We start from the raw sequence: 26,500 nt of genomic DNA, 5'->3' as shown, positions 1-26,500 counted from the left end.
GCTGGAAAAAGGACCATGAAAGCCCCAAAAATGCAGTCTGCTTCTGGCTCTAGGGTGACATCCACTGAAATTACCACAATTCTCCTGGAGAAAGGCCTCCTTATGCCAAAGGAGGAGATAAGAGCTCTATGGCTTCCTGACCCACATCTTTTCCCCCAACATCTGATTCATTTTTCTTGTCCTAGCACCAAGAAGCTCCTATGATCAGAGCTTTACCCCAAGGCTCTCCCCCCTTGCCCGTATCTTGTACAGATACCACCAAACCAATTTAGATGTGTTTGAATAGCTTTAAGTTAATCGAACCAGCAGGTCGAGCTCCGAGTTTAACATAGATCTTAAGACTTATTTTTCAAAATGCTGCAAAAGACTTTCCTGTACAATCATAAAACAACACGGTGACTCTTGGTTCTTCTTCAAATGAGATTCTCCTTTATTGTGCAGGATCAGGGAGTGCATTCTTGGTTTGACCGGCTCCAGCAACAACTGGGCAATAGTACGAATGGATCAACGCCGAGACTCTGCTGGCTCCAATGCATGTGCTGCTAAAAGTTTACGACCAACCAAAACAGTTGCATCCTGCTCTAGCCCCCCCCCCCCCCAAAGATTCCCCTTTTTCTTTGTCCAATTTTGAGGGATCTTTCTCCTTGCTCTTATCATTCAATTTAACCTTGTTAGTTTTCTTTACAGAAAATACATTAATATCCAGTACAAGAGGATTCCCCTGTCTGTGTGGGAAGTAATTCCTTAACTACTAGGCTTTACAATCCTTGCTTCTAAAGCCCCTGAACTAAGGGCTTTTCATGACTGTCAGTCTGCATGTAAATAGGCAACACTCAAACACACAAGGTGTGGGTCTTGCAGGGGCAACTTGAGCCCACAGTGAGTGTAACTTTTGAAGCTTTAAGATTGCACTAATGCCCTACAGGCAACTATCACAATTCTTAAAACAGTAGTTAGAATTTAAAGGAAAAAAAAAAAAGAAACAGCAAAACACACACACTCTCTATACTTCTGTGATGCCCCTGCTCTTGGCCAGTAATCAAGGAGCCTCAATCCTGACCATCAATACTGGTGAGGGACGTTAACTTGGAACAAAAATAAATACACAGTATTTCCAGATGCAGTTCTCTGTACCAAGCAAATTTCCCTTAAGAGCACACATGGAATACACACCCAATCCTGAGGCTGGGTTTCCTCTCTCACCAGGCTCCATATAAGACTCCACACTGACCACAGCTGTAGGGCTGAGTCCTCAGCCAATTGTTCCAAGCCAAGTCCTCAAACACCCTCTCTGTGAAACCAGTGCTCTGTGTCCCTGCTCCAAATAGCTGATACACACACACACACACAGATCTGACTTTCATACACACACACACATACACCTAGGAAAGGCTGGCATAGATCTACCAACTATGTCCCCTCTGCCCAGACTACAAGATAGATACTGCCACTAGAACACTCCAAAGCCAGCAACTCTAAAGCTCTTACTAGGATGTGCAATTATACTTAGTAAAATTAATACCAATACAAATAGTGTTTGGCCAATGAAGCAAGGCTTTCAGGAGTGGCCACAGTGTCACCAAAAATACGTACTCTCAAAGGTAAAAATATTCTCTAAAAGACCAGCTACAATGAAAAATTTAAATATATTTAATAAGCAATAAAAAACATGAAAATACTAAATATATATTTACAGTAAACACCAGAGTTTCATTTACAGGAAATATTAAAAATAGTACAGATGGATAGATTCACACAGATACAGAAAAACACTAACTTATCTCACTGCATTTTCCTGACTGATCTAAAGAATTACTATTCCTGGCTGCTTACTAAAACATGGCAAGATGAAGTGGGTGAGAGATGCTTCTTTGTCAGGTTTCAAACACAGACTGTCCTGAGACTTCTGTCACATTTAGTATTAAAGCATCATTTCAGTGCTGGATTACAGAATGACATCACATACATCTGGTTACTTGACTTCTGGTTCCCACACAACCCCCTTTACTAGGAACTGAGCCAGAATTTTTCACATGTGCTACCATAAACACCCATAGAGCTTTGCTAAAATGTGTTAAAGCATCTGGAAGCTGCAAAGCCATTTCAAAAACTTCCACCCTTTTCCAGGGTAGCAAATAATTCACCCCTAAGGACAATACAGTAGGATTCCTAGCCCTAGTTTTCACAAACATTTTGTCTCTGGTTGCAATCAAAGTACAGTTGTGTACACATCATAAAATGTAGATGTTCGAGTGTATTCACTGTTGCAGTCATCACCTGTGGGCTATCCCTGCTGTGGTAGCCCTCAGCCGGCCCGAATACCAGAGTCAATGTTTTTCTGCGTCAGCTGCTGTCACTTGCTGACTGACATCAGGTCGTCAGTACTATAAAGCAAGACAGCCGGCGCCATCAGTTGTTCTTGCCCTAACCAGTCAGAAGCCAAAGTAAATAGGGCAAAGTGGTCCTGGTGGCTAAAAGCAACCGTGAGAAGCTTATGTCTCCCTAAAGAAAGAAAATAAGGGGGAAGTAGGGAGGGAAACCATGACTACAACAGTGAATACACTCGAACATCAACATTTATGGTAAGTGTACACAACTGTACTACGTTCTTCATGTTTCACTGTTGTAGTCATCACCTGTGGGAGGATTCCTAAAGCTGAGGAAAGGGATGGTAAGATTAGTAAGAGACCTAGGCATGGGTCAGGTGCCCTGCAGAATTGCAGAGGCAAATCCTGCCTTAACCTTAGAAAATACAGGTAGGTCGTTATGCTTGGTAAAGGTATGGACAGAAGTCCAGGTGGCAGCTTCCAGGATGTCCTGGTGGGAACTCCTCTGAGGAATGCAGTGGAAGTGGAGGCTGCCCTAGTGGAATGGGTTCAAATAGACTTGGGGGTGTCCCATATAATCTGTAGCAGAAATGGACACTGTGTGATATCCACTTGGGAATGGGCTTCCCCTCTGCCCCTGGGGCAAAGCTGATAAGTAGTTGGTCAGTTTTCCTGAAGGGTTTAGTACGGTCCAGATAGTATCTGAGCTGTCTCTGCACATCTAGTGAGTGCAAAATTCTTTCCCCCTCTTGTTTTGAGGGTTAGGAAAGAAGGTGGGTGGATGTATGGCCTAGTTGAGAGCCACATAAGATACCACCTTGGGCATAAAGTAGGGATTAGTCCTCAGGGAAACCCTGTCTACATGGAGAATGATGAAAGGCTCAATGGCCATGAGTGCCTGAAGTTCTGAAACCCTTCTGGCTGAGGTGATAGCTAGGAGAAAACCAGTCTTCCAGGAGAGGTATTTTAGTTCTGCTGAAGCAGCAGGTTCAAAGGGAGGTAAGTTAGTTTTTCCAAAACTGTATTCAGGACCCAACCTGGCGTCGGTGGCTTTCTGGGAGGATTGATATTAGAAGCCTCTCTGAGGAATTGTTTAATCAAAGGAAGTGAGAACAGGGACTGATCTGTATCAAAAAGAGCTGAAATGGCTGAGGCGTGGATTTTAATAGAAGAGAAGGCGAGGCCACTATTAAGTAGCTCCGCTAGGTAGTCCCGGATAAGAGGGATGGAAGGTTGTGAGGTATTGCCCCCTGTAGACTGGCTCCAGCAACAGAATCTGTAATATTTTCCTGCGTAAGATTTTCTGGTGCTGAGCCTTCTGGCCTCTGTGATAATGTCTAGGACCGGTTTGATTAACAGGGGCCCCTTGTTTGCCTTTAGAGTATTAGCCATGCTGATTGTTTGAGAGTCTGCAAGTTTGGATGCAGCATTACCCCCTCCGGAGTCAAGAGATCTGAGATCAGGGGAAGCAGCCTGGGAGGCTGTAATGTCAGGCTGCGCAATGTTGTCTGAGCCAATCTGGAGCAATGAGGATGGTCTTTGGTCTCTCCTCCCTTATTTTGATCAGTACCTTGGGAATAAGAGGCAGAGGAGGGAATGCGTACACAAAGAGGGTGTTCCATGGGAAGGTCAAGGCATCCACCTTCCACGCAAGGTGGTGATGCTCCCTGGTACAGAATTTTTTTTTTCCAGCTGGTAGTTGAGATGCGAAGCAAAGAGATCCACCACCTGAGTCCCCCACTCCTGAGTGACTTGCAAAAATATTTTTCTGTGGAACTGCCATTTGTGGAGATCCAGTAAGTGTTGCTTAAGTGGTCAGCCAGGGCATTGTTGAACCCTGGTAGGTATTGGGCTATTAGATGTAATACCATGGAAGATGCAGTCAGCCAGAGGTTCAGGGCTAGCCTGCACAGGGGGTGAGATTGGGTCCCTCATTGTTTGTTGATGTACCACATTACTGTGGTGTTGTCTGTTTTGATAAGGAGAAGCCCTGGCTTGAGATGGGGGTTTGAAGGATGTCAGAGCCTTTTGTACTGCCATTATTTCTTTCTGGCTGATGTGTAAGGGAAGGGTGCTGGGTATCCCAAAGACCTTGGGTGCATCTGCCTTCTACGTGAGCACCCCAAGCAATGTCTGAGGCATCCGTGGTAATGGTCTGCCCGGTTGGGATGAGAGTGAAGGAAAGACTCTTGTTCTTGGCACAGGCCCCTACCCACCAGAGAAACTTGGCCCTTATACAGGGGATCAGAGGGAGAGAGGTCTCTAGAAATGGAGAGTGCTGACACCAAAGGTTCTTTAGATACCACTGAAGTTTTCTCAGAGGAAGCCTGGCCAGAGGAATTAGAAGGATGCAAGATGCCATGTACCCCAAGGCTTGCAGGAACTTCCTCACAGTGAGGTTACTTCTGGAAACCAGCTGGGCAAAGTACAAAGGCAGGAAGCTCTGCTTTTCTGGGGACAGGAAGGCCATTTGGGATGCTGTGTCCAGCAGTGCTCCCAAGAAAATGATCTTCCCGAAGAGCGTTTGCTTTGATTTCTTGTCATTGATGGTGTACCCTAAGGAGGTTAGGAGGGTTTTGACAAAGAGGAATTCCCTGTGTAGCTTTTCTTTGCACTCTGAGACAGTTGTCCAGATAAGGGTAAATCTGTAGATGTTTCTGTCTGCAAAAGGCTACGTCCAGGGCTAAGCATTTGGTGAATATCCTGGGAGCAGTAGATAACCCAAAGGGTAGCGCAGAGAACTGAAAGTGTTGTGAGCCTGCTCTGAAGCAAAGGAATTTCCTGCAGGATTCCATTATGGGGATGTAGAGGTAGGCATCGTTTAGACCTAGGGTAACTGACCAGGCATTTTTTTGTCAGCATAGGCAGCAGCTGCTCCAAAGTTAGCATTCTGAATTTGGGGACCACCAAGGAGGTGTTCAGAATGGATAGATCTAGGATGGGGCACCAAGTGCCCTCTTTTCTGGGAACAAGGAATAGTCTGGAATAAAAGCTTTTCCCTGTTTGATCTGAGGAGACAGGTTCTACTGCCCCTTCGGATATGAAAGTTTGTACTTGTTTCAATGACTCTGCCCACTGACTTGGAAGCAAGTCTGGGTACCCTCTTAGAATTGGGGGTTTGCTGAAGGAGAATTTGTATCCCTGAAAAATGATCTTTAAGACCCACTGGTCCTTAGTTACAGAAAGCCAATTTTCTTTGCAGAGGGAGAGCCTTCCTCCCAGTTTTTGGTGAGAGAAAAGAGGGCAGAGTCATTGAGGGGTTTTGCCACAGAGGGATGGCTTAGAACTCCTTGCCTTTGGAGCAGAAATGGTCCACTGTTTAGTTCTCTGCTGTCCCTGGCATAGGGGCCCGGGTGGTCTGTCCCTGCAGGGCTTACCTTGCCCCTGTCTGCTAGATGCAGGAAAGGACCAGAGTTTTGAGGGAAAATTCCTGGTGAACCTATGAGGTTGTACCCAAAAGAAATCTTTTACTGTCTACATAGATTTTGCTTGGTCTTCCATCTTTTTAAGCACCTCTTCTACTTTTAATCCAAACAAGAGGTCCTTATCAAAGGGTGCATCAATTAATTTAGATTTGATATGATCAGGGAGAGGTTGTTCCTTCAACTATGCACGTCTCCTAATGACCGATCCTGACACTGCTGCCCTGCTTGAGGCTTCTAGGGCATCATATCCACAGTGTTATGAGTGTTTGGCCACTTGACAAGTAAGAGTGCAGAAAATCTGCTAACTCTTTCAAACTGGCAAAGTCAGGAAAGGTTGAAATCTTTTGCTTTAATAGTTCCAAAGTGTGCTGTTGATATTTTAACATGTGGAACTGACAGTTGAATGCTCTGATGGCTAAGGTTGTGGAGGTGTCCAGAGCTCTGGAATCCTTGTCAGAAGGAACAGGATTCTTTGCAGAACTACCCTTAGCCCCTTTTGGTCCCTGTGTAATGACCTCTGGGTCTGTAGCAAGATTTCTGTACAGGTATTTCTGTAATACCTGTGAGGTTTATTGGGAGTGGGTGGGAGGGCATCAGGAGCTAAGCTGGGTTATTCATGGAAACATCATCCACCACCTCTAAGATAGGAGGGCCGGCCAAGGGTCTGTGCTGGTGTAGGTCTAGAAACTCTCAGTCTTTTTTAGACTGAGGGAAGTCCTGGGATTCCCAGTGAAAAAGTTCCCCGAGGGTGTGAAGGGTTCCCCCAAAGGAAAGATCTTCTGGTGGGGAGCCAGAAGGAATGGATTCATCTGCATCTGAATAGTCATAAGCAGTCAGAGGTTATTGTTCCTCTTCTAAATCTGAATAATCAGACTCCTCAGAATCCTGTTCTGTCAGTATTTCAGGAGAAGGGTCTCTTTTCCTTTTAGAAGCTGTGGCCTGACTACCCCTGATAAGGGAGATAAGACTTTCCTCCATTTTAAGCGTTTGAGCTTGGGGTGGTGGAGCAGGAGTAAGACAGTGGCTAGAGATATATTTCCTAGGAGTGGCCTTGCTTCTGGGCCTAACAGTATCCAGTCTGAGAGAAACAGTAGTCGGATGAGAAGACATCAGTTTTTGCCTAGATTTGGTAGTGCGAAAAAACTCCTTGGAAGCCGGTGCCTGTGTCGTGGCTCCAGACCCAACCGAGGCAGAGACAACCAAAGACTCGGAAGACAAAGAAGATTTCTGCAGCATACCAGACTCTAAAAGGGTCTCAGTAGAGGCCTGCGAAGGTATCAGATTGGGCATCAGGGGTGCGAAGGCGCCTCACTGAACTCTGGAAAACGGATGACCTGCTTAGCGGTAGAGTCGTTGGAAGGCTCAGCCTTGTGTGGTCTGTCTCTATCTTTATCTTTACATTTTTTCAGAATGTCTACAGACTGTTGGCTGACTGATGCCATTTCTGAATGTGAAGACAGAAGACGAAAATACCTGGCTACAATAAGAGCTCTACAACACCATCCCCCACTCTGGAATCACAGATAAACTTACTAAGCTGGGCTTTAATCCCTATGTCACTCGATGGGTTGCCAACTGGCTTACTGACAGAAGCCACACTGTAAAAGTAGCTGACTCCAAATCCAGCTCCAAACAAGTGACAAGTGGAGAACCGCGGTGTTCAGTCCTGGGGCCGCTCTTGTTTGGCATCTACTTCTCTGAAGTACAAGCCAACACTAACGGACTCTGGCTAACAAAGTTCGCAGATGACTGCAAACTTGGAGCCATAACTGAATCCTCAAATGATGTGGATACTCTACAAAAGGGCCTTACAGAAACAGATGCTTGGTGCCAGAGCCATGGGCTCAAGCTCAATGCCAAGAAATGTATAGTTATCCCCCTTTGGGAAAAAACATGTACCCGTGAATTACCACATAGGTGGCAGTACACTAAACACTGAAAGTGTGATGAGACTTAAGGACAGGTGGACAGTGGTCTCACCTTCAATAACCACATCACCACAGCAGTCAGGAAATCCTTCTATGTGGCACACCTCATCAATAAGGGCTTTTCATCCAGAAAAAGGAGGTCATTGTCCCACTGTACTCATCCCTCATTAGACCCATTATAGAATACAACCCCCCATTTGGTATGTACCTCTCAAGACATCTGCAACAACTGGAAAGGCCACAGAAATACCTCACTAAAAGAATCACAGTCCTAAAGCAGATGCCCTATGCTGACCACCTTAAAAAACTCCAGCTATACTCTGTCACATATCGTCTACTCAGAGGCGATCTCTGCTTAACCTACAAGGCCATGTCAAACCCAGAGCTGTTGGACATGCTACACTTAAAGAAATCAAAATCCCTCAGAGCTACACGCCTCCAGGGATCTAAACCTTGTCATCACAATAAACAAAACATGCTGGAGGGATAGGTTCCTGACCCACAGACTCCCCAGACTCTGGAATACACTGCCCATACATGCCAAGCAGAGTGCCTCCTTGGCCCTCTTCAAAAGGAACCTTGACGATTGGGTGTGAGAGAGGAAATTCACCCAGGGGATCACGTCAGTCACTCTGCTAGACAGGGGTCCAGGGAAGTAAATAGTTTGGGAAGAAATAGCCAGGGAATTTTTACGGCTAGGCTTGTATAGGCCCTAGGGCCGATAGCCTAGTACCAACCTATGAACCTATTAACAACAAAAGGTTCTCGCGTTAAAGAGGGCACAGAACCGGCAACAGGGGACGTCATGGTCTGGGCCTAAACAAGTGATGCAGTATGAATGGAAGTCTCGGTGTGGGATTTGCTTTTCATAGGCGAGACAAATGTTAACTTTTTTGGACACCGGTTAGTGCAAGAAAAAAGGATCCCTAATGGGGTACTTAACGTTAGACGTTTTCAGCTGTAATTCAAACACTGATAGCGACCGACCAGCACACTTGCAAACTGCTTCTGCTATGGTCTCCACGGCAAGAAAGACTGATGTAATGGCGTCAGCTGCCTTGCTTTATAGCACTGACAACCTGACGTCAGTCAGCAAGCGACAGCAGCCGACGCAGAAAAACACTGACTCTGGTATTTGGGCCGCTGAGAGCTACCACAGCAGGGATAACCCACAGGTGATGAGTGCAACAGTGAAACACGAAGAACATCTGTAAGATACAATCTTTATGGAGTAACCAGGTAATTTAATTTTAGGCTATTTTTCAAAGTTAGCTGGACGGAGATTAACCTCCTCTTGTCCAGTATTCCCTGTTACAATATATTCATTTCAACAGTTATAATACAGCCTGACATACAGGTGCATTTCTTTTCTGTCCAGCAGGACCCACTATTGGTACATTTTTAATACAAGCAGCTTTACAAATACATTTTAAACACAAGCACCTGTATAAATCAGTTTGATATATAAATGACATTTAATTATTTACAAAACTCCCGCTAGCTATGCTGGTATATGTTACACATTCACTGCCTTATTTCTCCTGGCTTAGCTGGCAATGCCTTTCAACACCGCTTCGACTACAGGAACCATAACATTACTAGTAGCACATCAAAAACTACCAATCCTACAAGACTAACTATAATGCCTATAAAAACCTCAAAACCTAAGCCTAATGTCAACTTACTAAACTATTAAATCTATTAGAAAAAATAAGCCTGTAAACTATACAGGACACGCAACAAAGCTCTACACTACACAGCAACGCTATAGGTGGGTGGAAGAAAAACTGCAATTTAGAATAAAAAGCATAATGAAACCCAGCAAAAAGCTTTCACATACACAAGTCTATTAGCTTCAAGTGACAAATGAGATCTGAGAGAAGGGAGTGGATTGCAAAAGATTATGGGTAGTGGAGGAGTCAAGAACCTTGGATCCATAAAAGCTTCCAAGTCAGTGCAGAAGTTGAATCCCATCAAATCTGACAACCCATACGTTGAATCGGATGAAAAAAAGAAAATGTATCTGTGGATAAACCATTCCTCATACTTTCACAAGCTACCAAACTAACACATGAGTATGACAATTCAAAATTCTGAAAAATCACAGTTGCACACTATTCAATAATTTTGCCATCCTTATCAGAAAGAATAGCATTGGAATTAAAGTGCTTAGCAGCAGTGAGATCAACTAAAGCTACAGCTGCTAGATCAGGGTTGGGATTAGTGTATAAGCGGGTCTATATTATATAGATGAAAAATCAATATGTTGGAATGCTCATGAGTGTAAATGCAGAAATTCGAAATCGCTATTGTGGGGGGCGCCTCGCTAAACATATACTCCAACTTTGAGATCGCACTACAGTGAAGAAGGGGCAAATATTCCGATCCTCACTGTACTGCAATCCAAAAAAATAAACAGACTTCCTGCATTTATGCTTATGTGAGCGTTCAACATTTTGACTTTTTGTCAGTCTGAAGTAGACCCTATAAAAAGGTAAAAAAGACTGAGGTACTTTATATATCCTATCTGCCTTTTTAGGGGCAGCAAGCTGACCATCAGGAAAACTGCAGGAAGTAACACACGCACCCTCTAAAACAGAAAGAAGAATGAGTGCAAGTTCTGGAAAATCCTTCTATAACATCTCCTTGTATTTTCTGACAGACTGGGCAACCTCAGTATTCGCCCATTGAAAACACTGGCACATTCTAGCAACACTCTCAGAGAAACAGTAACCCCAACAGGGCGAATTAGAAACTGAGATCTCCTCAGAGTCTAAATCAGAGATCTGCGGAAAAAAAAATATCCATCTCTGCATCTTCATGTTCAGATTCAGAATCTTGAATCTCTCTTCAGGAAAAGATTAATCCCTCTCTTTCTTTTACCAGAAGCAGCCTTACAAGAAGGATCAATAGTCTGAATTAAACCCAGAGCCAGAACCAGAACCATTAAACTACTCATATCCAAAAAAAATTGGGCAGGAGCAAATACTTGGTTTTCTATTTCTTTTTGACAGGAAAAAATGAATCCAGCTGTGTTACTAATGGTAGCAGCTTCTTCCCGAGGGATGGGCACAGCATTCTGTCTTAACAAGGAAGAACTCCCCTGTTCCCTTTCCCAGGATTGACAAAAGTGGCTCTTCCTAAGCCCACTGACAGGACCCCAACAACCAAAGAGGAGATTGCTAAAACCAGTTTCTTAGTGGCTATAAGTGCTACATCAGAGGGATGTGGGATAGAAGAGTGTTCTGAGGTATAACAAATGGCCACAGCCCAGTCACCCACCTGCTGCTAAGGAAAACTGCTAGCCTGGTGTGATGGCCAAGGCTGTTTGCTTAATTGTTCTTTTTGTGGCTGGAAGAAGGACTAAACATGGGACCAGTAGTCTGTTCCATGGTAAAACCAAACATGGTACCCCTTTCCCATGGAAGACCAGCAGCAATTGCCAGTAAACACTACCAGTCCACAAAAGTTACTTTGACAGAACAACATGGTAAAAAGAATTTTAAAAAACGCCAGCCCCAGACAAGTAAAACAAATTCACCACAGAAAAAAATGTTTTCAGTTACTTTACACCACTTTTAAACTGGCAAAAAAGTGCTCCATTTAAAAGTATGTTAGCCTCAAATTTGTTAAAACACAGCATTCCTATTTTTTTACATAACTTTCCTGAATAGAAAACCAATAAAACATCAACAAAATTTCAAAAACAAAGATCCCCCCAAGGGAATGTATCTGCCCAGCAAAGAAAGCACAAGCCATCAATCAATCATCAAAAGCCACTGAGTGTACTCTTCAGCAACAGTAAAGTTATGAAGGGCTTTGAGCCCAAACTTGTCTTTCAGTCAGCTCAGCTCGAGCTGCCTGACAGTTTGAGTACATGGAAAGTGCCCTGAAGCTTTGAAAGTTGACCAGATGTTATATGCTTGGCAGAATATAACCCATATAGTTAAGTCTACTGCAACAGTGACCAATATGATGACCACATGACTCTTTCAAGCTAAGATATAAGGATATCATTTGCCTAATCATGGTAAGGTCTTTGAGTCTCCTGATATCAGCTGTCAAAAAATCAATACTAGAAAACAGAAATCAAAATTATTCCCAATGTACAGGAAGTTCCGAATACAGCAAATGAAATAAAAGACTGGAAATGAGATGCTACAGGTTCAAAAGTGATTATTGCTCTAATGATGCCAGGGGACCATTTTAAGATTAGACCTGCTTCTCAAGGGGAGAATAAAACTTTGTACCTTGTGTATGTATAAGTAAACATCTTAACCATTAAGCTAAACCCCTTATGAAAAGGAATGGTAAACATTTCATAGAAATAAATAAAATCTTTGAGAACAGTAAATGCAAAACAATGTTCGGGAAGAGTGAGGTTTAAGGGAAAGCAAGGATTTAAGGAAATGTATATATAAATGCTTAGCTGTAACAACGAAAACTTATTACGGTTTGTTTTCTACTTATGTATGTAATCCCATGCTACAATTTTAAAAATGTGGTCACTTAAAGGTGACTGAATGGCTACAGGCAAATTTCAAAAGAACTTCAGTAAACTCATTTAATGATCTGTTTGAAGATTTGAATGAATGCTTTTAAGGCACATATAAATGCTAAGTGTTCTGCAGTTTCCCAATGTGTTTCATCTTTTAATCATGTATTTACCCATATATGAAAAAGGCAACAAGACAGATTTGAGACTTCTGAAGTTCTGAGGCTAACTTCGAACACAAATAAAAATGCTGGCTTTGAGATGGTTAAAATAATGATCTGAAACATCTCAGTTGCCCATTTAAGAGCAACCAATTGTCCACAGAATGTTCTCCAAGTATTCTATGTACATAAAGAATTCTTGTAACCGTTTTAAAAATATACTTGCTGAAGGAAGCAACTTTTCTGCTGCTGTCCTGAATATTCTCCTTGTATTTAGCATATTTATTTAAAATACCATGAAGGAAAATCAAATATAAAAAGGTAACCAGACCCTACCTTTGAGTTCAGTAGCCTCCAGCAATCGTTTCCACAAAGTGATGACATCATTCATGCGGTCACATACTTCATCAGAAGCATAGTGATTGGAACCTATAAGTAACTGACCAGCTTTTTCAAGTGCATCAATACGGCTCTGGTTGGCAGACAGCTCAGCCTCAAAAGCTTGATGCTTCTGCACCTTACCCTGAAGGTTTGATGGGTCCTACAAGCAACAAGATAAAAGAAAACATATTCAAATACAATCCTGTACCACATAAAAGGTGTGAAAAACTGGACATGGAAATAAGTACTACTTCAAGCTACACAACTTCTAACAAATACCATTTTAGCTTTTTAACTTGATGCTAAACTTCACCCAATTACGTTTTTTTTTAATACAGCTTCACAAAAAAGCAGGAAAATGACAGCATCCTTTTGTTATACTCAACAGTTCACCACATTAATAGTCTTGACAACTAATTCTGTGCTAAAAGACCAAGTTAAAACTTTGCAAATCCCAACTTGCCTTCTGAAGGTGTCTGATTCAGCAGTTTTCACAAGGTGTATTTTAAAAAAGTACTGATCACCACCTAAAATATTACTGACACATTTGCAGCCACAGTAAAACTCACAAAAGTATGTTGTGGCCTGGAATAAATGACTAACCTACTCCCTTACAAACACTTTGCCACAAGTATCTGAATAAAAATCTTTATCCATATCTGGCTAATATAGTCACGGCATAGAACTCCAACTTCTCTGTTGGTCACCTTCTTGAGGTTATTTGATCATCAAAGATGAAACCACAGACTGTTCAAACTATTTGGTACCACAAGAACACTCTCCCTTCCACAGTTTATGGACATATTACTTTCCTAGTTTCCAAAATATAAATCCAAACGAAAAAAAAAAGAAGTTATGTACTTACCGTAACATTCCATCTATGCTGCCCATTTTAATCTTACTCAACTGTCAGGTTCTGATTCAATCCTCTGATCTGACTCAGCCATTACTTTACCTTGTGGCCAAAAAAAAAAAAAAACTCAAGCTCCTCCCTTACGTACACTACACCAACCCCTAACAAACCTCAGATCTTGTTTGCCATTTGCTTTAAAAGTAGGAAGTACTACTGTAAAATTCTTAATAGTAGTCGTATATGGGGCTCAACATAAAGGACAGAGGAGTCCTTGTAAACTCTCATTCTTTCAGAAATCAACCATGAAAAAGGATGTGGGTGGGTGGGGAGATGAAGAATGAAAATGGGCAACACACATGGAACGTTATGGTTACATATATAACTTCTTTATCTAATGTCAATTTTCATTCTACCCCCAACTGTTGGGACAGAGTCCACACCACAGCTACATAAATTCCTGGGTGGATTCTAGAGACTCCTTCACTCCAATGGAGTTCAGGAAGTTTGCACCGTCTGTAACCTCCAATGTGCTGAGCCTAAGCCTTTTGACAGACTCAAATTATGTCCTCACATTTCAAACAAATGCTCATGGAACCATATGGGTTATGAAAGAAGTATAAATGGCAAACTCTTCAGCACAAGCTATTTTTATAGCGGTAGTATTCTTTAGGTTCTAGGTCAAAAACTGAATTTTATAAGTCACAGTAAACACAGTAACTATTACATTTTTAATAATCTATAAACAACTTATAATATCTCAGCAACTACTCAAGTTGTACACATACTATCAGCAGCATTTTACTCATCTAGCTGATAGCTTTCATACTAGACTAAGGAGTTCTGTCTGTTATTTGGTTGTTGAGATAGAAAAAATTGAATATTATATCTATATAAATTAATATTAAAAAACTGTTAATATCTATTTATCTGCACTAGACAAAGGTAAAATATTAATGCAGTTGAGTTTGCCATTGCGTAGCTTTAAGATGAAATCTTTTAAAATCTTGTACATAGCATGGTTTTGGAATTACTGATGCAAATATGAACAAGCAATACTCAACAGCTAGAGGTGTGAGTAGGAGTTAACTGCAGATGCACCTCAAGGCGTCACTCGAATGTAATAAGCTAAGGAAGGGTGGGAAATATAAAATTCACTCCAGGGCTAACTTCTGCGGCACTGCTTGACAGGGGCACAGGAAAACAATTTTCTTGGGTGGCGAAAGCCAGGGAACCTTTTTGGCTAGGCTTATACAGGTCCCAGGGCCGATACCCTAGTACCTACCTATGAAGGCTATTCCGGAGCACAATCAAAATACACCAACAGCAGAAAAAGATGCAATATTCCACAATGAATGGTCTTAAGTATGGTACTATGAGATCTGCTGGTTAAACAGAGAATGCAACTTAAAGCTTATTTAATTATTTAAAAGTTAATTATTGTAAAAAAGGTTTTTAATTGAATAATTAAGAGTGATTTAACAGAGTATATACGAATTTTTATTTTTGGGTGTGTTTCATCTCCTGGAAGGCTGATAACCCGAGGTGCTAGAGTACAATGTGTGTTTTGAGCTTGTGCTTATTAAAACTATTTTTGTTTTCACTGACCATTCGTTGTGGACTATTCTGGAGCACAGCTGAGCCCAAGCCTGCTCTTCCCCCAAGAGCAAATCTAGTTTGTAATGAGTAACAAAGAAATGAGGATTGGCCCAAGTTGCAGATGCACATATTTCATCCATGGAAGCTCTACATAGAAACACTAAAGTAACAGCCATGGACCTAGCTGTAGGAGCTGTTAAAGATCTTAGTAAGGATAAAGCCAATCTGTTGCAGATAAAGGATATGCAATCCATCAGTCATCTGGCTAGAGTTACTTTTGCAACTGATTTGCCCAATTTAGAATCTGCAAAGGAAACAATTGATCTGTGTTCCTAACTTCTTTTGATTTAAGTAAAATGTAATTGTTTGTGGACATTCAATAAATGTAACATAAAAACACCTTTGTGCATACATTTAAAAATAAAACCGGAAGATTAATGGATTAGTTAATAATGGATTCAGACACCTCCTTAACAGGGAAAGGAGGATTGATATGCAATACTCTATACTTATGAAAATCAAGTATGAAGGTTTACAGGACAATGTCTGAAGTTCTGAAACTCTTCTAGTGGAGGTAATGGAAACTAGAAAAATAGTTTTCCAGGCCAGAAATTTAAGACTATTTTTCAGCTGGTTCAAAAGGGGAGTGAATTAAGGCCTGAAGTATCAGATTTAAATCTCGTGGTGGAGTAGGGTCTTTATAAGGAGGCCTCAAGCAGGAGGATGCCTCTCAAAAAAGACATGCAAAGCTTAGATGAAGTCAAGGAAGAATTTTCAAACCAAATATGAAAGTTGGAAACTGCTAAAAGAACTAACTGAGAGAAGCTAGCTCCCTCATTAAAAACTGTTGCCAAAAATTCAAGCAACAAGTTATATAGGAGCTAAGATGAGGTTAATGTCTTTTTGATTTGACCAAAAAACAAAATTATCCATTTACCCTTATAACGTTATCTTGTAGAAGCCTTATTGGAAGATAAAAGTATATGATGGACAGGCGAAGACAGCATCAGTTGTCTGGCTACTAACATAATTGGAGAAATCACACTGTTAGCTTGAGGTTTGAGATACCCAGATGAATCATGCCTACTGGATGAAACAGGAAGTCTGGAATTAGATCCAGAATTCAAGATGGGTAAAGTAGATGAGGCCAAAGGAAGGGGGACCAAATCTGTCAAGGCCAGTAAGGTGCAATGAGAATGACTACTCTTCAGAATTTCAATTTCTGCAGAAATTTCGGAATTAGGGGAGTTGGCGGTTAGGCATACAGGAGACTGTAGGGCCGGTCATGGAGTAAGAGCATCCCTCAGTGATTCCTAGTGGGTGGATCAGAGCAAAGAAATTGTTGCATTTGTTTGGGGGAAAAGCAAAATGATTAGCAAGGCTAGCCCCACTGATGGAAAATAATTTCTGTTACTTACATGTTGAGAGACCACTTGGGAGGCAGTAGGATGGATCTGCTCAATTTGTCTATCACTTTGGACTTCCAAGGAATGTGTGTTGCTGTCAGAAAGCAGTTGGCAGACACTGCCCATTGCCACAATGCTGGCTTCTCTTGTTTATCTACCAGACTACTGACATGTTGTCTTTTTGTATCGCAAGTGTTCTGAAAGGGAGAGAGTCCTGAAAAGCCTGCAACACAAAAGCACCCACTCACTTCCAGGACACTGATATGCGTATTGGCCTCTTCAGGGGACCAAGTGCCTTGGATGGTCTTCTTCAAGAAGTGCCCCCCCCCCGACCAACCTAACCTGCGAAGTGTCCGTGGTCACTACAGCCTTGAGTTGAGAGAAAATGAAATGGTGAACTTGAATTTGATGAGAATCCACCACCACAGTTACCTCTTGAAGGCCTGAGAGATTCTTATTTGGGCTGACGTGTTGATGAAGAATAGACCATTATGTTGCTAACATCCACTGAAGAATTCTCATAAAATCTTGCTAGAGGAACTATTGACCCTGAAGTATGAAGAATCTGTTCCGTATTAGAAGACCGAAGACGCATTCTTTCAAATGCATCTTGGTCGAACTCAAAAGCCTGAAATGACAAAATATTGAAGGGGCTTTTAAGCGAATTCTTCCCCTGGGAAAGAATTCACTTGGCCACTTAATTACTTTGCCGTTTTCGGCACTGTAGTGCGATCTCGGAGTTGGTATATTTAAGTAGGGGGGGTACGGGTGGCAAAGCCCCACACTTAACATAATAAAGCTTTATTTATTTATTTATTTTTTGTTGGAACAGTGATTTTTTTTCCCTAGGAAAAAAATTGCTGTTCTGACAGTTTGAAATTGTAAGCTTTTGCTTACATAGGGTCAATTAATCACCGTTCGCTTTTTTAAGCATTCGGTGATCTAATATAGACCCGAAGAATCAAACGGGCTGAAAATGTAACACTGTAAATTATTTTTCTGACCTGGAATCCGATAGACTGCACTCTTCAAAGAGGAAGAGACACTGTAAATTAAATCATGTTGAAAACCACTCCTATGAATTTGAGTGTATGAGATGGTTGCAACTGAGACTTATTGTACTTTACAGGCATTCCCAAAAGGGAGCAAGTCTGGAGTACCTGATCTCTCACCCTTAGTAGATGCCTGGTCAGGGTGGTTTTGAGCCAGCTGTCTAAGTATGGAAACGCTTGGAATCCCGCCAGTCTCCAGTGAACTGCCACTATTACCATGCATTTGCTGGACACCTTGGGGGTTGTGGTGAAGCCAGAAGCGTAAATACCTTCTGGACTGCCTGTTAATTTTTATGTGATAGTATGCATCCTGAAGGTCTATTGAGCACATCGTCATCCTTGCCTACAAAAGGCAAAATGGACTGAATCATAGCCATCTGAAAATGTATGTGTTGAACTGCTTTGTTCAATTCAATGAGATCCAGAATTCGATCTCCAGTCCTGTCTTCTATGGCACTAAAAAGAATCTTGAGTAAGTTCCAGATTCTATCTGGTGTGGAGGGACCTCCTGGATGACTTTTCTAGCAGCTTTTGTATTTCTAGTGATGCTGTTTTTCCTCTGACTGGATGAAACACTGGAAATTTTACATACAGGTGGAGGTGGGTAAGGAAAAGGGAATCGTATAACCTATGAAAATAATCTTCTGTACCTTTGTTGTATCTAGACAGGCTCTCTGGTGCAGGGATAAACGACCCTCAACTGCCTTCACTGGTGGACAATTAGGCCTCCTTTCAAGAGTGCAGGCAGGGTCCACAGGAGAAGGAATCTCTGGACCTCTGGTTCTGCGGCCATGAGCGTTACTGTCTATTTGAGCTCCCCTGTCTACCTTTGGGGGATCTATTTCCATGTGGATTTTGGAAAGGACCCTGGGACATCTTGTACCACATTTTCAACCTCCTCATTGATTCCTAGAGAAGGATCTTTGAGGAGTCGAACAAAAGCCCACCGGAGTAAGGGTCTTTCCATCTTTTCCACACAGAGTGTGTGTCTCCAACTTTAGGACTAAACAACGAACTGCCAAAGGGTGCACTGACCAATGAGGATTTGAAGGGCTCCACAAAAATCACAAGCACATCCAGGCATGCCTCCTAATGGAAATGTCAGAACCCTTGAGGCACCTTGAGCTCCATGCAAGATGAGCTTCATGGACGAATTAGAAACAACCTGTAGGGTAGCTAACTCAGAAGCCACAGAAGTCTGAGCCTCGGCAGTATCTGTCCCCAAAAGGGATTCTAGCAGCTCCTTTAGCAAATCCCTTTGCAGTCAGTGTGTCATGTAGTCCAGCAACCTAAGCGCAAAAGTCATTGAACCACAGACATGCTTCCCAAAACTGTCCAATGTCTTAGATTCCCTGTTAGTGGGATGAGCAAAAGAACTTTGCTCAGCAAGTACTTTCTATGTAGTGGCTGCCACGATCACAGCATCTATGGGCACTCCCTTGCTCCAGTATTCCCTACATACAGGTACAGCCAGAATCCAATTTGGTCTCTTGGGGACTGGCTCAACCGAGTAGGACTCCTTCCACATCAGGCTAGAGATCAAGTCAAAGAGATCATCGTCGGGTGGAGTAACCCAGGAGGTAGATGGGCCAGCTACATAGGCTTCCAGGAAAACTGATTGCTTTGTGGAAGGGTTATCGATGGACCAACCACACCTCTGCTTAAGGATCTTGAGAATGTCTCCAAATGAGACATCTTCAGGTGGTGAACTTGGGGACCCTTCTTCATCAAAATCAGTATCTTCAGTGACCGACTCCTCTTGCACTTCATCTTCCTAGGGACATTCTCGATGGGATGCTCCGGTGAAGTATCGGAAAAGACTGTAAAGCTCTACTGGGTAAGCCTGACTACTTTGAGCTGGCTGTCCCAGTGGCATAGAATGATGTGTCTCAAGGTGCTGAGATATCTGGGATCCACAGGGAAGATCTGAGGTGGTAGGATCTGTCCAGCCTGTTGGAGCAGAGAAAACACTCTTCACCACCTCAAAGGCAGATCACTCCAGGGATAAGGAAAACAAAGGAGCCAAGAAAAGTACAGCTGTGCACACTTACCATAAATGTAGATATTCGAGTGTATTCACTGTTGCAGTCATTAAATTTGGGTTATCTGCCTGCAGGTAGCCCTCAGCTGGCCTGATTATCAAAGCCTTGGGTCCTGCGTCGGATGCGGTCTCTTCTTCCATGATGTCAGGTAGTCAGGGGCATAAAGCACGCAGCTGACGCCATTACATCAGTTTTTCTTGCCCAGATGTCAGGTGCCCTCATAATGGGAAGCAATTATATACAAGGTTACACCTCCAACAAAAAGCAAATACACCAGAAAGCTTATATACAGTAAACAAGAAGTAAGGTACAACTAATAGAAGCCAGGGGTCTGGAGGGAGGGTAACCAGGACTGTAACAGGGAATACACTCGAACATCTACATTTACGGTAAGTGTACACAAATGTACTATGTTCTTAGTGTTTCACTGTTGCAGTCATTACATTTGCGTAGATTCCCAAAGCTAAGGAAGGGAGGAGGCAGTTATAGAGCATTAGGACCAGCTATTAAGCCCTGCAAGACTGCAGTGGAAAAAACAGCTCTGGATTTAGAAAAAATAGTCAAGTGGTAATGCTTGGTGAAGGTATGTACACAGCTCCAGGTAGTAGCTTCTATGATGTCCCTTGGTAGGAACATCGCTGAGAAAGGCTGTTGAAGTAAATGCAGCCCTGGTGGAATGTGATCTTATCCCCTGTGGGGTAGGTTTTCCGTAGTGCTTATAGCAGAAATGAATGCAATGGCCTATCCACTGAGAAATGGTTTGCTTTGAATTGACCTTCCTCTCTGCCCCTGCAACAAAGGCAACTAGCAGCTGTTCAGTTTTCCTGAGAGGCTTAGTCTTGTCCAAATAAAATCTAAGTTGTTAATGCATGTCCAAAGACTGCAGTATGTTTTCCTTTGTTCTGTGGATTAGAAAAGAAGGTTGGCAAATGAATGGACCGATTAAGGGCCACATTGGATACCACCTTGGGCATAAAAGAAGGATTGGTCCTGAGGGACACCCTGTCTGCATGGAAGATGATGAAGGGCTCCACTGCCACGAGGGTCTGTAATTCAGACACTCTTCTTGCTGAAGTGATGACTAGAAGGAAGGCTGTTTTCCAAGAAAGGAATTTCAACTCTGCAGTTGCAGTTGGCTCAAAAGGAGGTAGAGTGAGCTTTTCCAATACAAAGTTAAGGTCCCAGGCTGGAGTAGGGGCTCTCTTGGGTGGTCTTAAATTTCTGGCCCCTCTGCGGAATTGCTTCAGCAGGGGGTGAGAGAAGAGGGGTGGGCTCAGTATTATAATATGCTGAGATGGCTGAGGCATAAATTTTAATAGATGAGAAGGAAAGTATTGAAGAATATGTGGTAAGCTGGGCACTGTTGTACCCATCCCCTGAGTTTGGCTCCAGGAATAGTATCTTTTCCACTTTTCAGCATAGGATTTTCTAGTACTAGGCCTCCTTCCCTCCAGAATGACATCCAGCACTTGATTACTGAGGGAAGGTATTGGACAGCTCAGGTAATTAGCCAGCCTTGCAAGGTTCAGGGTTTGAAGCTGGGCATGCAGAAGCTGGCCCTCTTGCTGGGACAGCAGGGAAGGGGTCTGAGGCAGGTTCCATGGTTCCAGCAGTGACATACTGTGCAAGAGGTGGTACAAGTGCTGGCGTGGCCAGTCTGGTGCAATGAGTACTGTCCTTGGTTTGTCCTGTTTGATCTTTAGCAGAACTTTCGAGAGGAGAGGCAGAAGGGGGAAGGCATAAAATGAGAGGCTTTCCCAGGTGAAGGACAGGGCATCCACTTTCCAAGCTTGTCTGTGTGGAGTCCTTGTGCAGAATTTGTCCAATTGGTAGTTCTGAGGGGAGGCAAACAGGTCTATCTCTGGGCTCCCCATTTGTTTTTCAAAAAGTTGAATATCTTTGGTTCACGTTTACACTCATGTGGGTCCATGAGATTTCTGCTTAGGTCATCTGCCAGTGAATTTAGCTTGCCTGGCAGGAACTGAGCTTGTAGGTGCACTTGGTAGCTCAAGGTTGTGTTACACAGAGCCATGGATAGTTGGCAGAGAGGGTACGAGTGGGTTCCCCCCTGCTTGTTTATGCACCACATAACAGTGGTGTTGTCTGTCTTTACCAATAATGTGATCCTTGAAGACTGTCAGAGAATTCTGTGCAGCTAACATTTTTTTTTTGATTGATATGCACGTGCATGTGACTCTGGTTTCATTTGCCCTGGAATGCACTGCCCTGCCAAGTGAGCCCCCCCCCATGCTTAGTCTGATGCGTCTGTTAGGGTTTGGGCGGCAGGGGGTAGAGTGAATGGCAGTCCCTTGTTGTGGTACCAGGCCTCTGCCCACCAATGGAACTCTGTCTTTATACAAGGAATGAAAGGAATCATTGATTCCAGGTCCTGAGAATGTTGACACCATAGGCTTTTTAGATACCACTGTAGTTTCCTCATATGCAGTCTTGCATATGGAATTAGTAGGGTGCAAGAGGCCATGAACTCCAGGGCTTGCAGTATTTTCCTTGCAGATAGCTGGGTCTTTGTGGTCAGTAGTTTGAAGTAGGCTGTCAAACTTATTTCTCTGGCATGAGGTAGGCCATCTGGGAAGTTGTGTTCAAGCTTGCTCCCAGGAATACAATTTGTTGGCAGGGTACTAGGTGAGACTTCTTTTCATTTATGGTGTAGCCCAGTGAGGTTAGCAGTTTCTTTACAAATGCCAGATTTAATAGTATGTCCTGGCTTTCTGCCTGAATTAGACAATCGTCCAAATATGGGCACATTTGAATATTTCTTTGCCTACAGAACGCAATGACTAGAACTAGGCACTTTCTGAATACCCTGGGCGCAGTAGATAAGCCAAAGCGCAGTGCAGAGAACTGATAGTGCATGTAGCCTGCTCTGAAGCGTAGGTATTTTCTGCAAGATTTCCTTATTGGAATGTGCAGGAAGTCCAATGTTGCCAACCAGGCATTTTTGCCTAGCATGGGAAGCAGCTGATGAAGAGTTAGCATTTTGAATTTTGGGATTACCAAAAAAGGTGTTTAAAATAGAGAGGTCCAGGATAGGACACCAAGAGTTGTCTTTTCTGCATACCAGGAAAAGTCTTGAGTAAAAACCTTGCTCCCATTCCTCTGCTGGGACAGGCTGAATAGCCCTGATACTTAGAAGAGAATGAACCTGCTGTTAAGCCTCTGCTCACTGACCTGGGGGTAGGTCTGGCCAACCGTTTGGGGTTGGTAAGATGTGGAAGTGGAATCTGTTATCCTTGGGAAACTATATTTAAAACTCATTTGTCTTGGGTAATGAGTTCCCAGTTTGTTTTTGCATGCAGGGTGATCTTTCCCCCTAAGGGAGCAGACAGTTGAGCAGGGCTTGGAAGGTTTACGGTTAAGTCATTGTGACAGTTTACCATAGGGGGGGGTGTCTTACTACTTCCAGCTTTGGAAGTGGGAGCCCCCCACTGCTTAGGCCTGTGAGTGCCTTGAGACTGTAGCCTAGGTGGGCTGCTGTTTCTGGGTTTGGACTGAGAGGGCCTGGAAGAGACAGGAAAGGACCAGTTCTTAGCAGGCCAATGCCTAGTAAATCTGGAAGGTTGCACTTGCAGGAAATCTTTAACAGTTTGCATAGATTTAGCTTTTTCCTCCATCTTTTTAAGTACTACTTCTGCTTTGTTGCCAAACAGGCGGTCTTGGTTTAAGGGAGCATCCAGTAATTTAGCTTTAACATGATCTGGCAAATTTTGCTCCTTAAGCCAAGCATGCCTTCTAAGAACAGATCCAGTGACAGCAGCCCTGCAAGATGCTTCTAAAGAGTCAAAATCACATTGCAAAGTATGTTTACCAACTTGTTCAGCAGAATGCATTAAATCCTGTAATTCTTTATTTTCAGCACAGTCAGGAATCAACATAATTTTCTGTTTAAGTAGTCCAATAATATGCTGCTGATACTTTAACATATGAAACTGGCAGTTTAAGGCCCTAATGGCCAAAGTAGCAGATGTGTATAATTCTTAACCCATATGTCCAGGGCCCTGGAATCTCTATCAGAGGGGTAGGGTTTTCGGCACTAGTAGCCTTAATGCCTTTGGGTCCCTGTGAAATGGTCTCTGGGTCCGCAGTAGGATTCTTAGAGAGGAACTTGTGAGAGTCAGGTACTCTGCAATACCGGTCAGGTTTCCTGGGAGCCGGAGGTAAAGTGTCTGCGGCTAGGCTAGATTCCAAGAAGGCATCATCTACAATTGTCCAGTACAGGAGGGCCAGCTAAAGGCCTGTGTTGAGGTAGGAGTAAGAATTCCCTAAACCTCTTTTTGGAGTCAGAGTAATCCTGGCTTTCCCAGCAAAGTTTCACCAAAAGAAAAACCTTCTGGAGGGGAAGCAGAGGATATGGAATCTTCTGCATCAGAATCCTCATAGGTAGATAAGGGCAAATCCTGGTCATCAGAAGAAAAGTACAGTTTTGTACCTACCATAAATGTAGATGTTACAGTGTATACCCTGCTGCAGTCATCACACTTGGGTTATCCTGTCGTTAGGCGGTCCCGCAGTCGGCCTGAATTCCAAAGTCTTGGTCCGGAGTCGGTTGCTGTCGATTCTTCCCCGACGTCAGTGCGCCAGGGGTATACAAGAGGCATCTGACGCCATTTTCTTCAGTTTTTCTTGCCCCAGATGTCAGGTGCCCCCCCCAAAAGGTGGTTAGTAGATAGTACCAATAACAAAATGTTTAGCACAAACAAAATATCCCTCCAGCTATAAGCAAATACACCACAAAGGTATTAACAGATTTTAAGGTATTGAAAGGTTTTAGTTACGTCAGAGGGGATGGAGGGAGGGTAACCTGGACTGCAGCAGGGTATACACTCGAACATCTACATTTATGGTAGGTACAAAACTGTACTATGTTCATCGTGTTACCCTGCTGTAGTCATCACACTTGGGTAAAATCCCAAAGCTAAGGATGGGAGGTGGAGTCAAACAGGGTTAGAGGAGGCTAGAAGGCCCTGCAAAACTGCAGTGTCGAAGCCAGCTCTATTCTTAGAGTAAAGTGGTAAGTGATAATGTTTGGTGAAGGTGTGTACTGAACTCCAGTTGCAGCTTCCATAATATCCTTGGTTGGCACCCCCCTGAGGAAGGCTGTAGATGTAGCTGCTGCCCTGGTAGAGTGGGGCCTTATGCTAGCAGGAACTGGTTTTCCATGGTGGGTGTAGCAAAAACGTATGCAATGTCCTATCCATTTGGAAATGGTCTGTTTTGAGATAGCCTTTCCTTGTGATGCTGTAGCATAGGATACAAAAAGCTGGTCAGATTTTCTGAAAACCTTAGTTTTATCCAAATAGTAACATAGCTGCCTGTGAATGTCCAAGGAATGCAGGAGTCTTTCTCCTTTGTTCTGTGGATTTGGAAAGAAGGTGGGTGAATGGATGGTTTTATTTAGAGCCACACTGGATACCACCTTAGGCATAAAGGAGGGGTTAGTTTGTAGAGAAACTCTGTCGATGAAAAATGAGGAAAGGCTCTACTGCCATTAGTGCCTGAAGCTCTGAGACTCTTCTTGTCAAAGTAATTGCTAGCAGCAGGGCAGTCTTCCATGATATAAACTTTAAGTCAGCCGAGAAAGCTGGCTCATAAGGAGGTAGCTCAAGTTTTTCCAGAACAAAATTGAGGTCCCAAGTAGGTGTTGGTGCTCTCCTGGGAGGCCTAATGTTTTTGGCCCCTCTGAGAAACTGCCTTAGGAGTGGATGTAAAAATAAGGGAGGATCCGTGTTGTAGTGAGCTGAAATAGCTGAGGCATGGATTTTAATAGATGAAAAAGAAAGCCCTTTTTGTAACATCTCAGTTAAATATTACAGAATCTGAGGTATGTCCGGCTGAAGGGTATTTTGGCCTTTAGCTTGGTTCCAGGCGCAAAACCTTTTAAATTTGTCTGAGTAGGCTTTCCTTGTGCTGGGCCTCCTGGCCTCCAGAATAACATCCATAACAGCTTGTGAAAGAGGAGCTGGCTGGTTGCTTAGGTGATTTGACATGCAGCCAAGTTTAAGGTTTTGAGCTGGCTGTGTAGAATCCGACTGTTTTGCTGTGTGAGCAGATGAGTAATTTGTGGTAAAATCCATGGTGGGCCCTGGGCCATATTCCTTAATAGTGGGTACCAGTGCTGGCGTGGCCAGTCTGGGGCAATGAGCATCATTCGGGGTCTCTCCATTCTGACTTTCAGCAGCACCTTTGTGAGAAGGGGTAATGGAGGGAAGGCATATACTGTCAGCATTTTCCAACTGAATGAGAGTGCGTCCACTTTACAAGCTTGATGGTGAAAAGTCCTTGTGCAAAATGTTGTTAGCTGATAGTTGTGGGGGCTGGCAAACAGGTGTATGTCTGGGAGCCCCCATGTTTGAGTCATCATTGCAAATACTTGTGGATCCAGTTTCCACTCATGGGGATCCATGATGTTTCTCTGCTTAGGTCGTCTGCCAATGTGTTCTTTTTTCCTGGCAGGAATTGAGCTTGTAATTGGTAAGCCAGTGCTGTATTCCACAAGGTCATTGCTTGCCTGCATAGAGGGTAGGAGTGTGTACCCCCTTGTTTGTTTATGTACCACATTACTGTGGTGTTGTCTGTCCTTATGATAAGCTGTCCTGGATGTAAGAGGTCCTTGAAGGCTGTCAGAGCATTTTGTACAGCTAGCATTTCTTTTTGATTGATGTGCAGATTCCTTTGATCTGCAGTCCATATGCCTTGAACGCACCATCCTGCCATGTGTGCCCCTCAGGCATAGTCCGATGCATCTGTTGTCATAGTTTGCCTAGCTGGGGGTAAGGTGAAAGGCTGACCCTTGTTGAGGTAACATGCCTGTGACCA

At 43.2% G+C, this 26,500-nt stretch overlaps 1 protein-coding gene across 1 annotated transcript in view; it reads right to left on the bottom strand.

Annotated features, from left to right (window-relative positions):
• The window catches only part of SPTAN1 (spectrin alpha, non-erythrocytic 1), a gene marked incomplete in the record, with an annotated part of 2,849,969 nt that overhangs the window by 1,889,060 nt on the left and 934,409 nt on the right, over positions 1-26,500 (bottom strand). Inside the window, 1 exon segment of the mRNA XM_044058813.1 lies at positions 12,673-12,877. Coding sequence (XP_043914748.1) covers positions 12,673-12,877 — 205 coding nt within the window.

The sequence above is a fragment of the Protopterus annectens genome, chromosome 16.part0 (assembly GCF_019279795.1).
Source record: "Protopterus annectens isolate FY-2018-M chromosome 16.part0, PAN1.0, whole genome shotgun sequence".
NCBI lineage: Eukaryota > Metazoa > Chordata > Ceratodontiformes > Protopteridae > Protopterus > Protopterus annectens.
The sequence above is the reverse complement of the archived record's forward strand: the minus strand, read 5'-3'. Positions and strand labels throughout refer to the sequence as shown.